Source organism: Mesoplodon densirostris, chromosome 2 (assembly GCF_025265405.1).
Source record: "Mesoplodon densirostris isolate mMesDen1 chromosome 2, mMesDen1 primary haplotype, whole genome shotgun sequence".
Taxonomy (NCBI): Eukaryota; Metazoa; Chordata; class Mammalia; order Artiodactyla; family Ziphiidae; genus Mesoplodon; species Mesoplodon densirostris.
This window is the reverse complement of record NC_082662.1, coordinates 25,561,051-25,576,607: the sequence shown is the minus strand read 5'-3', so window position 1 is coordinate 25,576,607 and position 15,557 is coordinate 25,561,051. Positions and strand designations below refer to the sequence as shown.

At 39.8% G+C, this 15,557-nt stretch overlaps 1 protein-coding gene across 13 annotated transcripts in view; it reads left to right on the top strand.

The window, feature by feature from the left end:
- Nucleotides 1-15,557, top strand: part of PUM1 (pumilio RNA binding family member 1) — a 130,745-nt gene that overhangs the window by 24,330 nt on the left and 90,858 nt on the right. For all 13 annotated transcript variants that reach the window (XM_060089341.1, XM_060089340.1, XM_060089337.1 and 10 more), the window contains exon 3: nucleotides 13,300-13,368. In XM_060089341.1, coding sequence (XP_059945324.1) covers nucleotides 13,300-13,368 — 69 coding nt within the window. The remainder of the gene's footprint in view (nucleotides 1-13,299; nucleotides 13,369-15,557) is intronic.

Below are 15,557 nucleotides of genomic sequence, written 5' to 3'. Positions count from 1 at the left end.
GCAGCATGTGGGATCTTTCACTGAGGTGCGTGCGGGCTCCAGAGTGCACGGGCTCGGTAGTTGTGGCTTGCGGGCTCAGTAGTTGTGGTTTTCAGGCTTAGTTGCCCAGCAGCATGTGGGATCTTAGTTCCCCGACCAGGGATTGAACCTGAGTCCCCTGCATTGGAAGGCAGATTCTTAACCACTGGACCACCAGGGAAATCCCGCAAACCACTTTTGACACTTTTGATCTGTCACAGCACCTTCTCCATACACTGCATGATCTTTTTTTGCGTTTCAGTTGCGTTTTTACCTTTCTTGAAATAACAAAGCATAGTATGCCGAAAATGTTGCTTTTTTCTTCCATCTTCAGTATGAAAATGGCTACAGAAAAATTCACCAATTTTGATAAGTCTTTTTTTAAATGCACGCTGATACGACAGCTGTTGCATACAATCTAACAAAATTGTTTCGAATGAAGTTAAAGACAACTAAGTGCTATTAGAGCCATCTTACGGAAAAACCGAATGAACCTTTTGGCCAACCCAATATGTGATCTTAATTATTAATAAAAGTACTAAATTCTGTTTGATATGTTTCCCTATGTTCCCTTTATCCAATAACATTTGTGGAAGCTCCATTTATAAGTTTGATAAGAGATCTTTGCTTAGTTTTTGGATCAGCGTTAACTTAGCGCACATTCACTTGTAAACATTTTAGGAATGGCTTATTTTTAAACCAGGTTTTGCAAACTATGGCCTCCCTGCCAAATCTAGCTTGCTGCCTGTTTATATATGGCTCTTGAGCTAAGAATGGTTTTTACATTTTTAAATGTGTAGTTGAAAATAAAAACAAAGAATACCTGACAAAGACCCTTTGCAGGCTACCCTGTGTAGCCCGCAAAGCCTATATAATTTATTTATTTAAAAATATTTATTTATTTATTTGGCTGTATCAGGTCTTAGTTGCGGCATGAGGAATCTTCATTGCAGCATGCGGGATCTTTTGTAGTAGCATGCAGGATCTCTAGTTGTGGTGCATGGTCTCAATAGTTGTGGCACGTGTTTAGTTGCCCCATGGCATGTGGGATCTTAGTTCCCCGACCAGGGATCAAACATGCGTCCCCTACATTGGAAGGTGGATTCTTAAACACTAGACCACCAGGGAAGTCCCAGCCTGTATTGTTAATTGACATGTTACAGAAAGTGTTTGCCATCTCCTATTTTTATTTATTTAAAAAATTTTTATTTTATTTTTATTTTTTAAAATTTATTTATTTTTATTTATTTATTATTTTTGGCTGTGTTTGGTCTTCGTTGCTGCGCGCAGGCTTTCTCTAGTTGTGGGGAATGGGGGCTACTCTTCGTTGCGGTGCGTGGGCTTCTCGTTGCTGAGCACGGGCTCTAGAGCATGGGCTGCAGTAGATGCAGTGCGTGGGCTCAGTAGTTGTGGCTGGTGGGCTCTAGAGCGCAGGCTCAGTAGTTGAGGTGCACAGGCTTAGTTGCTCTGCGACATGTGGGATCTTCCCAGAGCAGGGCTCGAACCCGTGTCTCCTGCATTGGCAGGCATTCTTAGCCACTGTGCCACCAGGGAAGCCTCTCCTATTTTTAAATAACAGCTTTATTAAGATATTATTCACATACCATAAAGTTCACCCTTAAGTTTACAATTTGGTGGGTTTTAGTGTTTTTTTTTTTTTTTGCGGTACACGGGCCTCTCACTGCTGTGGCCTCTCCCGTTGCGGAGCACAGGCTCCGGACGCGCAAGCTCAGCGGCCGTGGCTCACGGGCCCAGCCGCTCCGGGGCATGTGGGATCTTCCCGGGCTGGGGCACGAACCCGTGTCTCCTGCATCGGCAGGCAGACTCTGAACCACTGCGCCACCAGGGAAGCCCTGTTTTTAGTGTTTTTATAGTGCTATGCAACCATTATGCTTTCTAACACTAGAACATTTTTAGCACTCCCCAAAGAAACCCTGTACTCATTAGTAGTCATTGTCAATTTCCCCCTTTCCTAAGTCCCTGGCAAACAAAAACCTATTCTTGTCTCTCTACATTTGTTTGTTTTGGATATTTCATATAAATGGAATCATATAATATGTGGCCTTTTGTGTCTGGCTTCTTTCACTTAGCATGTTTTTAAGGTTCATGCACATTGTAGCATGTATCAGTACTTCGTATGGCAGCTTGCAGGATCTTTGTTCCCCAGCCAGGGATTAAACTGGTTAAGAATCTTCCTTCCAATACAGGGGACGTGAGTTCGATCCCTGGTGGGGGAACTAAGATCCCACATGACGCAGGGCAACTAAGCCCGCGAGCCACAAGTACTGAGCCCAAACACCCTGGAGCCTGCACACCACAACTAGAGAAGAGAAAACACGCACTCCACAATTAGAGAGAAGCCCGTGCACCACAACGAAGAGCCCATGCGCCGCAACAAAAAAATCCCGCATGCCTCAACGAAGATCCCGCATGCCACAACTAAGACCCCATGCAGCCAAATAAATAAGTAAATAAATAAATAAAATAAAATTTACTTTAAAAAAAGTAGTTTGAAAAAGTTTAAATACAGCAGAAATTATTAAATACAGCATATATTCATTTATAGAATTTTATGTAGCTACTTAAAACATTTTTTAAAGTCTTAGAGAATATGTTTATGTGTAAGGATTCTATAATAGGCCACAATCTACATACATAAAATGATATGTATATATTTCCATATAGAGACATACACAAAGTAAGACTGGAAGGTAATATACTCAAATGTTAACCTAAAACTTCATCCGTAGTTTCTACGTTTTCTATAATGCCAATGAAAAAAAAATCAGAAAGAAGCTTCTGAAAATAAATTTAACATTTATGAAGTCTTTAATATATTATTACCTTTCAAGCCAATAATCCTCTTCTAGAAACATCTTAATCAACTAAAATAAAGAATAAGCTTTTAAGCAAAGGTGCTTATTGTGCACTTTAAAAAATATTTTGCTATTTTTTTCTTATTTTTTAATTTTTTTGGCCATGTGGCATGTGGGATCTTAGTTCCCCAACCAGGGTTCAAACCTGTGCCCCCTGAATTGGAAGCGCAGCATCTTAACCACTGGACCACCAGGGAAGTCCCTCAAACCGCTTTTCGTATCACAGTGCCATGATGAAGATCTTTGATAACAAATCTTTGCCTATATTTCTGGTTATTTGCTTAGGCTAAATTCCTAGAAGTGGAATTGCTGGATCAAAAGGCATGAATGTTTATAAAACTTGATGCATATTGTCAAATTTCTTTCTTGAAAAGCTGGAAAAAGCATGACAATGTGTTCTTTTAAGCTAGATAAGAATCATTTTAAAGAAGCTGGCTGTGGAAGTCCTGTTTCTGCTATTTTGTCACTCCTAAGACTGAGGGTAATTTCTCACATTACAAGTATTTGTATGTAATGCCTGTCATGTTTTTAATACTGTGGGGTTTACTTTTAGGGAGATAAGACAAACTGCCATGGCACTATTGCTAAAGTGCAGTTTTGCTACTTAGTAGATGTTATTTCAGTAGTTGAGAAGGCAGTAAGACCACCTGTGTCATGGTCTTTGAACTTCATTGTAAATTTCTCCACTCCTAGTCTGTCGAAAAGGGAGAACAGATTAACTAGAGAAGCAGTCTTTATAGAAGTAGTCGCCCTCTCACCCCCGAATCAATCCACAGAGACTACCACTGTAGGCATGCCTTGTAGTTGATAGTTCTTCCACTTACTTTTCACAATTATTGTCTTCTCTGGTGGTCTAAGTTGTACATCTATTAAAAAATATTCACTGTCTTACAATTTGTAGAAAATTTATATCAATGGCTGTGGAGGCCCATGATTTGTTTTCTTTTACAGACTGTTCTTATGGTAAAAATTCTTACAAGCCTTTTATGCCTACTATTACATGTCCATTAGTGAGCACAGGGAAAGTGAATCTCAAAAAATTTATTATTAGCAAAAGTTTGGAAAAGCAAATTCTGTGTCTTTTTTTGTGGACAAATATTCGTTATTTTCACATTATTTACATAGATTCTTACATTCTGCTGGTAAGATTCCAGTGATGGCAAATATATTAAATTTAGTTTCATTGTTTGAAAAGAGCCTGATACACATTTGCCACAGCTTGATCTAAGAACTTCTGGTGAACATTCTTGATTTAGTTTTTTTGCTTTTTCCATATGTCATCTTTTGAGATTGGTATTTCAGAATGAAACTTTTACTGCTAATGAAGACCCTTGATGTATTGTCTATTTGCAAATAACCATTTTTTGTTGTAAGTGTGATCTATAATAGTAGTTGTGTAGGAGTTTCCTTCATGCTTTTGGAATTTGTTCTTTTGGAAGTCAGGAGTATACCATTCAGACAGATTGCTACAGGTAGTAGTTTCCAGACAAGTGGAGATAAGATTTATCAGTATCTTAAGTTTTACACTTATTAGGTTCTTCCATATCAATTAGACAGTTTCTCTCTCCAGTTAAAATGGCCTTGCTCTCGGGCTTCCCTGGTGGCGCAGTGGTTGAGAGTCCACCTGCCGATGCAGGGGACACGGGTTCGTGCCCCGGTCCGGGAGGATCCCACATGCCGCGGAGAGGCTGGGCCCGTGAGCCATGGCCACTGAGCCTGTGCATCCGGAGCCTGTGCTCCGCAACGGGAGAGGCCACAGCAGTGAGAGGCCCGCGTACCGCAAAAAAAAAAAAAAAATGGCCTTGCTCTCCTTACTGATTTCAGCTTGATCATGATTGGTGAAATTAAGATGAAGACCATCAGAACCAGCAATTGTGAGGTTTTTGTAGTTAAAGGTCACTAGTATCATAGGCTTTATTAACTGCTTCTGAAAATATTATTTATTCTTTTTACTTTATAAATTGTTTTCTTTTATGTTTAGGAAGTGCTGACATTTCCATGAGGTGTATATATTATGGTAGTATGGTAGCAAATCAGTTTTTTTTTTTTTTTTTTTTTGCGGTATGCGGGCCTCTCACTGTTGTGGCCTCCCCCGTCGCGGAGCACAGGCTCCGGACGCGCAGGCTCAGCGGCCATGGCTCACGGGCCCAGCCGCTCCGCGGCATATGGGATCCTCCCAGACCGGGGCACGAACCCGCATCCCCTGCATCGGCAGGCGGACTCTCAACCACTTGTGCCACCAGGGAGGCCCAGCAAATCAGTTTTGATAACTTACAGTTTATCACTTGGGTCTGTTAACTATCCTAGCTGAATGCCATCAACACATTATATAATCTGGAACTTTAATGGTATTTAATTGCTAAAGGTAGTAGCAGTTTTTTAAAAAAATAAATTTGTTTACTTATTTACTTTTGGCTGCGTTGGGTCTTAATTGCTGCTCACAGGCTTTCTGTAGTTGCGGCGAGCAGGGGCTCCTCTTCGTTGTGGTGCCCGGGCTTCTCATTGCAGTGGCTTCTCTTGTTGCGGAGCACGGTCTCAAGGCAGGCGGGCTTCAGTAGTTGTGGCATGTGGGCTCAGCAGTTGTGGCTAGCGGGCTCTAGAGCACAGGCTCAGTACAGTTGTGGTGCACGGGCTTAGTTGCTCCATGGCATGTGGGATCTTCCCGGACCAGGGCTTGAACCAGTGTACCCTGCATTGGCAGGCGGATTCTTTTTTTTTTTTTTTTTGTGGTACGCGGGCCTCTCACTATTGTGGTCTCTCCCGTTGCGGAGCACAGGCTCCGGACGTGCAGGCTCAGCAGCCATGGCTCACGGGCCCAGCCGCTCCGTGGCATGTGGGATCTTCCCGGACTGGGGCACGATCCCGCGTTCTCTGCATCGGCAGGCGGACTCTCAACCACTGCGCCACCAGGGAAGCCCGGTAGTAGCAGTTTTTAATGATAAATAATAATAAAAAAAATGGAAGTTCAGCCTAATCCTGGCTGCTGTGGTGACTTCATTTTCCTCCTGTATAAAAATAATGTAGGGCTTCCCAACCAAAAATAAATTAAACAAATAAGTAAATAGAGTTAGAAAAAAAAACAGTGTAGTAATCAGTTTCCAGAACAACAGCTGTTTAAGCCAGGTGTCCTGGAGCCTTTGTGCTTATCTTTGATGAGAACAGAAAGAAGTGCTGGTAAAGGGGATAGACAGCTGAATTTGAATTCCACTTCTGATCTTTATCTGCTATATGACTTTAGACAGATCATGCCTCTGAACCTTGGTCTTCATCTATAAAATGGAATAAAGTCTATGTTGCAGTACAGTGCCTTGAAAACTCAGCAAATGCTTGTATTTAGTGTTGCTATTAACAGTGAATAAATAAGATCACATAGTAGGGTTTGCCTCCTCCTAAGCGTGAAGAGTAGTCTTTTGTTTTTGTTTTTTCCCAGTAATCAAGAAGAATGTTTATTTATTTCTATTTTATTAGAGGAATATGATAACTTTTTGCTTTTCTCACAAAATGGGGATAAGAGTACCTGCATTTTCAAATTGTTATGAATATTAAAGAGATCATACAGCATATAAAGATTTTTTATAGGACAGGACCTGGCACAAAGTAAGTCTCAGTAAATATTTGTTGTTGTTATTATTTATAATGCAGATACAAGAAAGCAGAAGATGGTGTAGAACAGACTTATTAAATGATTTTCCCTTAATGATTAAATTCAGATTAGGTTAATCCTTGTTTTCCATTTCTTCTTCTCATTGCTCAAGTTTCTCCTGCACTTGCTGGCTTTTTCTCTCTGGTATCTCCTTCCTGTAGTGGTTCTTGGCACCAGCTCTTCTGCTTGTATTGTTCTGGATCTATGTTAGTGAAATGGAGCCATCGGGATCTAGGCTTGCCTTTGCAAAAAATCCTCCAGGGGAACAAAGGTGTGGAGGAGAAAAGTGCCTGATAACTGAGATTCACTGATTGAGGAGATAAATATTCTAGTAAAGGCAGTTCTAGTCTCAAGGTATAGAAGTCTTTTCTGCTTAGCAAAAATTCTGGGCATTAAATGAAGGAACACCAGGGATTCTCTCTGAACCCCAGAGCAGGAAATATATACGTGGGCCTCCTGAGCACTAGGAGGCTTTTCTGTTTCCATAGGGATTCCATAGTCTCTTGTCTCTGATTTTTTTCAGCACATTCTTTCTCTTCTTTGTGTTGACCATCTACTGCTTATTCACCAGGTTATACTTGACCCAAAATGACAGCTACAACTGCCAAGTGTTTAGGGAATTTCACTTTATCTCTCCATTGCTGTCTGGCCTGAATGCTAAGGAGAAGTATCTGATTAGGTCAGTTTATCACTTCTCTTCAGGTCCTAGGGGTTTGGCCATTTAGGAGAATACTTTTGTTATAGTTGTTTGTGGCCAGAGGTGGTGGGAATCACAAAGTTGCCCTTTCTAGGCAGGTGTCTTGAAATATGTCTGTTACAGAAAATATTCAAAAAAGTGTTGATTTGTTGAACTTTATTTTTCCAAGTGCACTACATAGCTCTGATTACTGTTTTAAAATATAGACTTCCAGTGTGATTTCATAAATACCAACTTAGTGGTACCTATTGTATTTGAGTTTGATTCTTGTATACAATCAACAGAGAACTGGCCAAACTAGCTCAAGTGAAGGGACATTCATTGTAAAGACACCCGGAGCAGTTAAGGGACAGCAATCCAAGGACAGGAATGCTAGTAAAGTAAGGCCAAGAACTGAGCCAGAATGCTGTCAAAAGTTGCTTCTTTTTTAGCTCTTTTATATTGGACTGCATGGACCACCATGGTAACCGCTTTGTTCTTTGAGATTTAATGTTCAGTAATATATATCTGCTTGAAAATCTGATAAATGTAATTTGTTACATATTTGGATCATTAACTCCTTAAATTTGGATTCCTTTATACCCAAGTCTGAGTTCCAGTGTCTTTTTTTTTTTTTCCTTGACTGCAATGTTGGCTGGCCAGAAGAGAGACAAAAATCTAAATAGAGAAGTAGGAGGAGAACCAGCAGATCATAGTGGTATGGAAGTCAGGGAATGAAGGAATTTGAGAAGGTGACTTTATTGAGATTTTTTTTTTTTCTTATGAGAACAGAAAAAACAGCTTGAACTAGTGATGATTTTTATTTTTATATGTTGGAAGTTTCTGAATGGATTAGAATGGAAGTTTCTCTGAATTGAGGATTAGCTGGGAATTGAGAAGAGAGAAAAATGGTTGTACTTTGAAATGCTAAGTTTTAGAAAGTAAGTTAGACGTTTGTGTGATCTAGGTACTTCTAATATTGATTATGAAATGCTGACCTGTAGAGAGAGAGGCTCACCTCCCCGGAATGACCAAAACCTACCCTTTGTTAACCGAGGATAGGGAAAGAAGAGATGGATGTATGGGGACATCTCAGTAACTTAAAGAGAATAACCTGTGAGGTGGATATAGTTGGATAAATGCCTACTAGGTATTGGACATGTCTCATTTAATATATTTTTTAATGAATTTATTTATTTATGGCTGCGTTGGGTCCTTGTTGCTGCACGCGGGCTTTCTCTAGTTGCGGTGAGTGGGGGCTACTCTTCGTTGTGGTGCGTGGGCTTCTCATTGCGGTGGCTTCTCGTTGCGGAGCATGGGCCTAGGCACGTGGGCTTCAGTAGTTGTGGCTCGTGGGCTCTAGAGCGAAGGCTCATTAGTTGCAGTGCACTGGCTTAGTTGCTCCGTGGCATGTGGGGTCTTCCTGGACCAGGGCTCGATCCTGTGTCCCCTGCATTGGCAGGTGGATTCTAAACTACTGTGCCACCAGGGAAGTCCCTCATTTAATCTTCATAGCAAACGTATAAAGTAGCCAGTGTTATCTCAGTTTTACAGATGGAAATAGTGAAGTGTATATCATTCATTGATTCTGATAAGTGTATCGGATGTTGGGTATGGTAAGTAGGGCTTCTCAAGGAGTGCACTTTAGAATATCATTCTTAAAGATTTGTAAAGTGATGCTTTTGCTTAATTTTTCATTTTTCAAATGTGATGTATAGTTCCGGGTTTATCTGTTTTGATTTTATAACTTCCTATGCGGTAAAACACCAACTTAATTTGCAAAATTATGATTCTAGTTAGGACAAGATCCATGTTAGAAGAAGAAGACAGGTGTTGAGGCTTACAAAAGAAAGTTCTGGTATCTGGGAAGTGGAAAGGAAACTCAGAAGCTAGGTCATTTGTACAGATGATATTCTTGGGTGGGGTGAAGTGAGGAAATATGAGGTAGGTCAGACACTAGCGTGGTTTTCTCACTTTGCCTCTTTAGTAAAGGGAGTAAGAGATACTTTTATGGGGTGGGGCCTCAGTAGAGAAAGTCGTGGATGGGTGTGAGATGGGCAACTGTCAGGTAGCCCACAGAGAAAAATAGGAAATAGTTTTGTGAAACCAGAGGTGATAAGATTATTTAGTGGAAGGAAGGAAGTCTTACAGACATTTAGCAAAAGTGAAGATGGAATTAGTAAGTCGTACTAGAAATTAACATTAACCTTTCACTCAAATTGAATACTAGAGAATGGCGGGGAGGTGTAGAGTACAAGAACTTGAAAAGATAGTTCTGTCCTGATGGGAGCATTTTCTTTGATTATAATTTACAGCCAGCTTTTCTCCTTTATGATAGAAAAGGTTTCTTTGTTACCTGCCCAAGAAGTTTCTTACAGTCGTCTGTTTTCATCATTTGATTTTTCTTGATTCCTGAGTGTCTTCTTCTGATCATTAGTTTTGTTTCCTAGGAAGAATTTTGTTGAGAGTCTGCCTGGTGTTGATGACCATATCACGTATAGCTCCCATTATAAACAATAAGTTCCTGACTAGTTAAAAACACTTTTGTGAGAGTGACTTGGTTTATCTTGTCTGCTCAACTGTGGGTAAATGGTTTAAAATGGAGTTTCTGTACTAGCAAAGGCTCCATTCTCGTTGTCTACAGGAGGTAGGAGGAGTAGTGGTTCACCTTGTATGTGAGGCAGAGAGAGACACCCTGGAAGAGGGAGAGCTGGAAGAGGTGAACAGAGAGCTAAAGAGAGGGTGAGTGAGGCAGCAAATAAAACGTAGTAGGAGAGAAAATGATGGGTGGGTGGGAAGGCAGTATAGAAAGGGATGGAAATTGCTGTGCAAGAAGGATGGGCAAATTTTGAAGGTAGGGGGAGGAGACAGTGGAAAGCAAAGGCAAGAAGACCAAGAGAGCAGACTCATCAAAGCCCACAGCAAAAGCTGTGAAGGCAGTTCTGTCTGGGGGTGGAAACTTCCTGTGGCTGCCCTGGAGGCAGCTTGATAACATAGAAAGGACATTGCACTTTGAATTGGAACATCTGGATTTAGATCCTGGAAATGCCATCTAAACACTCTTCCCTACTCAACAGTGGTTGGGGAAGGCATTTCTTTGAGGCTCAGTTCTAATCTCTTAAATGGGAATAATTACTGTGAGATTGTTGTAATGATTACATAAATATGCATATTGCATGTTCTTTGCCTTCCCTTGCCATTCCTACTTTATTTTTTTCATTTTTGTACCCACTCCTACTTTTTTCTTGGGAAATATAAATAGAATTCCAACATTCTTGGTTAAAACTATTTGTAGGTTTTTGGATTTTCAAGAAACGCCTAGCATCTAGTTAAATGCATGTTTAGATTCCACAGAAAAAGCTAGATGTAGAACTTTATGTGTTTAATTTACATGCTTTGTAAATGTTAACTCTGGCCTGAAGGTTCAAAATGATTTTATCTGACGTTTGTAGAGTTTAGCTAAGATGCTGTCCTCATCTCCCCTCCCCTCCTTATTTTTACCACCTGTAGTTTAGGAGCTTATTCAGTGTTTACTGAAATAATGTGAACGCCTTGTACTGTGAGCCTAGCTTCTGTTTCAAGGCCCTTTGAAACTGTTTTACCACAGTAACAAGCCTTATCTCTATGTCTCTTTGTTCTCATATGGCTTAAATTTAGTGTCATTTTGAATTTTATAAATTTACATTTTTGTCAAGCATCCCAAAGCTGTTACATCTTAGTGACACAATGTATCATTTGTAGCATAGTGTCAGCTCTGGGTTTTGAAAATGTGTAATTTAAAACAATGCGACCTGGGCTTCCCTGGTGGTGCAGTGATTATGAATCCACCTGCAGATTCAAACCCTGGTCCAGGAAGATCCCACATGCCGCGGAGTAACTAAGCCTGAGTGCCACAGCTACTGAGCCTGTGCTCTAGAGCCTGCACGTCACAACTACTGAGCCTGTGCCCCTAGAGCCCGTGCTCTGTGAAAAGAGAAGCCACTGCAGTGAGAAGCCCGTGCTGCAACGAAGAGTAGCCTCCACTCGCCACAACTAGAGAAAGCCCATGCACAGCAAAGAAGACCCAACACAGGCAAAACAAAACAAACAAACAAACAAACAAAACAAAAAACAATGCGACTGTATTTTTACGTGGTGACAGTTCAGTCAAATTAAGATTATTGGGGTGGTATTCAGTCAGCTTATTAATAAAATCCTTAAGTTGGTTCCCCCAGCTGTATTCAGGTTTGTGCTCCATACTCTACCCTCTCCCTGCCTGTCCCTAGTTTGACTCTCTTTGCATTTATTTACCCGCTGCTAGAAATTGTTCACATACATTTGGAGGTAGTGATGATTGGATGAGGGGGTTTGAGAAAGTACTGCTTCAGGCAAACAGCAGTCTTTCTCAGGTAGGCAGAATAGCTTTCCTCTTTATATTACTCAGCCATAAAAAGAAATGAAATTGAGTTATTTGTAGTGAGGTGGATGGACCTAGAGTCTGTCATACAGAGTGAAGTAAGTCAGAAAGAGAAAAACAAATAACGTATGCTAACACATATATATGGAATCTAAAGAAAAAAAAGTGGTTCTGAGGAACCTAGGGGCAGGACAGGAATAAAGACACAGACTTAGAGAATGGACTCGAGGACACGGGGAGGGGGTAGGGTAAGCTGGGACGAAGTGAGAGAGTAGCATGGACGTATATACACTACCAAATGTAAAAGAGACGACTAGTGGGAAGCAGCCGCATAGCACAGGGAGATCAGCTCTGTGCTTTGTGACCACCTAGAGGGGTGGGATAGGGAGTGTGTGAGGGAGATGCAAGAGGTAGGAGATATGGGAATACATGTATATGTATAACTGATTCACTTTGTTATAAAGCAGAAACTAACACACCATTGTAAGGCCATTATACTCTAAAAAAGGTGTTAAAAAAATAATAACCTTCCTCTTTAATAAACAAGGGACGTTACTCTAGCCTCAGGCAGCAAAGGTGGCTTGTTGCTCATAACTGAGAGGACCAGTAGACTGTTGGACAGTAAAGGGTTTTTGAATTATGACTGTTTTGCGTAATCTATTCCACACTTCATTCTTGCTCTTAAATATTACCTTGTAGTAGTGACCTTGGAGATGAGTTAATTGAAGTCTAGCAAGATTGTTATGATGTGGGTAGTACATTTAATGATAAGTAAAGTTTGAAGAGATCCTTGTGATATGTGCTATTTTTTATTTCTCCTGGTTTTCAGATTCTAGGAGCCCCCAGAGATATTCCAATATGGAGAAATGTTGGGGGCACTCCGTTATGTAGTTCGTAGCGCCTTTCAACCTGAGGTTTATCAAAGAAATACTGGCTTGGATCAAATGAGTCCCCTAATTTGTACTTAACTGTTTTCACAAGGACTGTGGTCTTTGAGTCAGTTTTCATAAGGACTGTGGTCTTTGAGTCAGTAGCAAGGTTTAGGTCACGTAGTCATCTATATACATCATTGCTCTTCAACATGTTGATCTTTACTTACTAAGTCAAAATGTATGAAATACAGCTACCGTAATTCTCTCTCTCTCTTTTTTAAAGACTCTGCTTCCTTATTTATTTATTTATCTATCTAATCTATTTATTTATTTATTTGGCTGCGTTGGGTCTTAGTTGCGGCACGCGGGCTCAGTAGTGGCAGCACGTGGGCTCTCTAGTGGTGGCGCACGGGCTCTAGAGCGTGCAGGCTTAGTTGCCCCATGGCATGTGGGATCTTAGTTCCCCAACCAGGGATCGAACCCGCATCCCTTGCATTGGAAGGTGGATTCTTAACCTCTGGATCACCAGGGAAGTCCCTACTGTAATTCTTGTGTGATGGAATTTGCTTTTTCTTTTTCTGGATTATGTGTTTTTCATGTTTGAAAACAAAAGGGAATGGGAGGGGAGAAAGCAGGGGTCATTGCTGAATGCTGATGGTTAAAAGGTAAGTGAATGTTTAATCTCAGTCACTTGATTATTGTTATTGTCTTGTCAATATCTGAAAGTAAACATAAAAAGCTTTTCAGTTGTGTTTAATGTGTATGTAAAATTCAAGATGCTAACTTGGAATTATTCCCTCCTCTATTCTAAACAATAGGTACGTTCTATGGATGAACTGAATCACGATTTTCAAGCACTTGCTCTGGAGGGAAGAGCGATGGGAGAGGTAAGTGAATTGGTGTGCCCGAAAAGTGGGCCTGTTTTTAAGGGAAGGTTGGAGCTGTCTTTCATCAAATGTGTCCGAATCTAGTCTCCAGAAGTATGTGCTTGCTTTTCCTTGTTGCCATCTTCATGATAGGAGTGGGATATTGCAGAATTTTGCCAAAACAATCTCATTATAAGAAGAATGTTAACTTTAGCCTAATGTCTTAAAAATAAAATAAAACCAAAATTTGAGCACAAATTAATATTATCTTAACCAGTCAGTTGTAAATTGAGGTGTTAAAATTTTACAAAATAGTTTTATATGCATAAAATGTCCTTACCTTTGGCTCATTTTTCAGTTGTTAGGTTCTTTTGCAGTGGAAGGGAGTTTTAGATTGGCTGCTAGTCAGAATATGTTGATAACCTATTTTTAGAGCAGTGTTATTTTTGAGGAAGTTGTTTAGAGTTCCATTGTGAAGAGGGGATTGTTAGATTTCTGGTGAAATAATTCCAGAAGGTTGAGGCCTGAGCCAGTCATCCCTTACGTAGATAGAATTTAGAAACAAGAATTTTGGTTTGTTTGTAATGTTTAAAATTTGCAAAAACAAAATTTACCATGCATTATATTGATAGTGAAGATTGCCATAATTCTAAAAGAAAGAGGAATATAAATTAAGTATAGCAGGTTTCTGGTGCTTCTAGATGTTGACAATAAGAGTGTATTGGTGATAGGTAGAACATACAGGTTGCATTAATTGCTAAAGATGTCACAGGTTCACAAACTGGGGGCATTTGCTTGTGACTTTTTTTGTTCTGGAGAGTAGCCTTAGGTTTTTTCTTCTGTTTTATGTTTTGTGTATCTAATATTTAAAAAACCCCGTATCTATTTTAATGTTTTAAAGGAGGGAGAATAGCTGTATTCTGGATTCTCTTTTATACTATTCATTAAATACATTTGTTCTTTGATTTAGCCAGTATTCTTTGATCCAGGCACTGTGCTAGGTTCCGAGGACTCAAAATTAAGATAATTTCCTGATTTATAACAAATATTCATTTACTGCCATTGTGGCTGGGCATTAGTTAAAGTCTTTGTGTTTTGATCCTAAGATTCTTGCTTCCTTGGTTATAAGATTTTGTTTCCAACTTTTCTGAATCATCTTGTGGTCAGAGTCGAGTGTCCTATCATCTTGGGTTCATGGGGTTTTGGCCTGTTTTTGTGTTTCCTCTAGAGCTTGAAGAGCAGATTGGTAGGTGTTCTTATGTTTCCTGTGCCTGCCTAATATTAATGAAACAGTGCACATAAATAAACCCTATCTGGTTATTGAGTAAATGATTTTCTCACTAAATTTCTGAAGCACGGTTTGAACAGAAAGTTAACAGATGTGTCATATTAATTATAGATGGGGAAACCACATTCATCTGCTTCCGCACTCCTGTGGTTCTAACCTGGTCCACTCTACCAAAAATCTAAGCCCAGTCTTTTAAAATTAGTTACACAGAATAAAAATAATGCCCTGTTACTGTTCTGTAAGCAGCACTTCATAATCTTTAAAGACTTAACTCTAATTGAAGAAGAGTGAACAGAAAGTGAATTTTATTTAAATTAACAACAAAAATATTAAAAAAATCATTTTCTTCTTCTAAAAATATCCCTTCCCCACAAGGTCTCCAGACCACACCTCCTTATTTTTGTTAGAGATGTCATTTTTTTGATGTTTGTGTGTAATTCATCAGAGCTAGGTGTTGGCATATGTAAATAACTAAACAAAATACATTCCAACAGTAATGCAGTGTCACTCTTCTTTCCTTATTATTAACAAAGTAATAATAATAGCTACCATTTGTTGACCATCTATTAGGCAGATGCTAAGCGGTTTGTATGCATTATCTCATCAATAACTCTCTCAGGATGGTTCTGTTATCCAGATAAGGAAAAATTTTGCTCAGGGTCACACATCTAGAAAATGATGGAGCTGGGACTCTGACCTGGCTACCTCTCCAAAGCACGTGCCCTTAGAGTAAATGAAACCAATACTTATAAAATAATTGATGGTAAAAATCTCATTTTAGTAAGCTTTATAACAGTTGATATTTGGGGAAGGATTTTAAAAAATGCTTAATACACTTCCCTTCCAAAATACAGACACTTAACTGAAGTTATTTTTTGAAAGCATAACCCAGTGTCCAGGCACAAAGGGGACAACTAAGTTA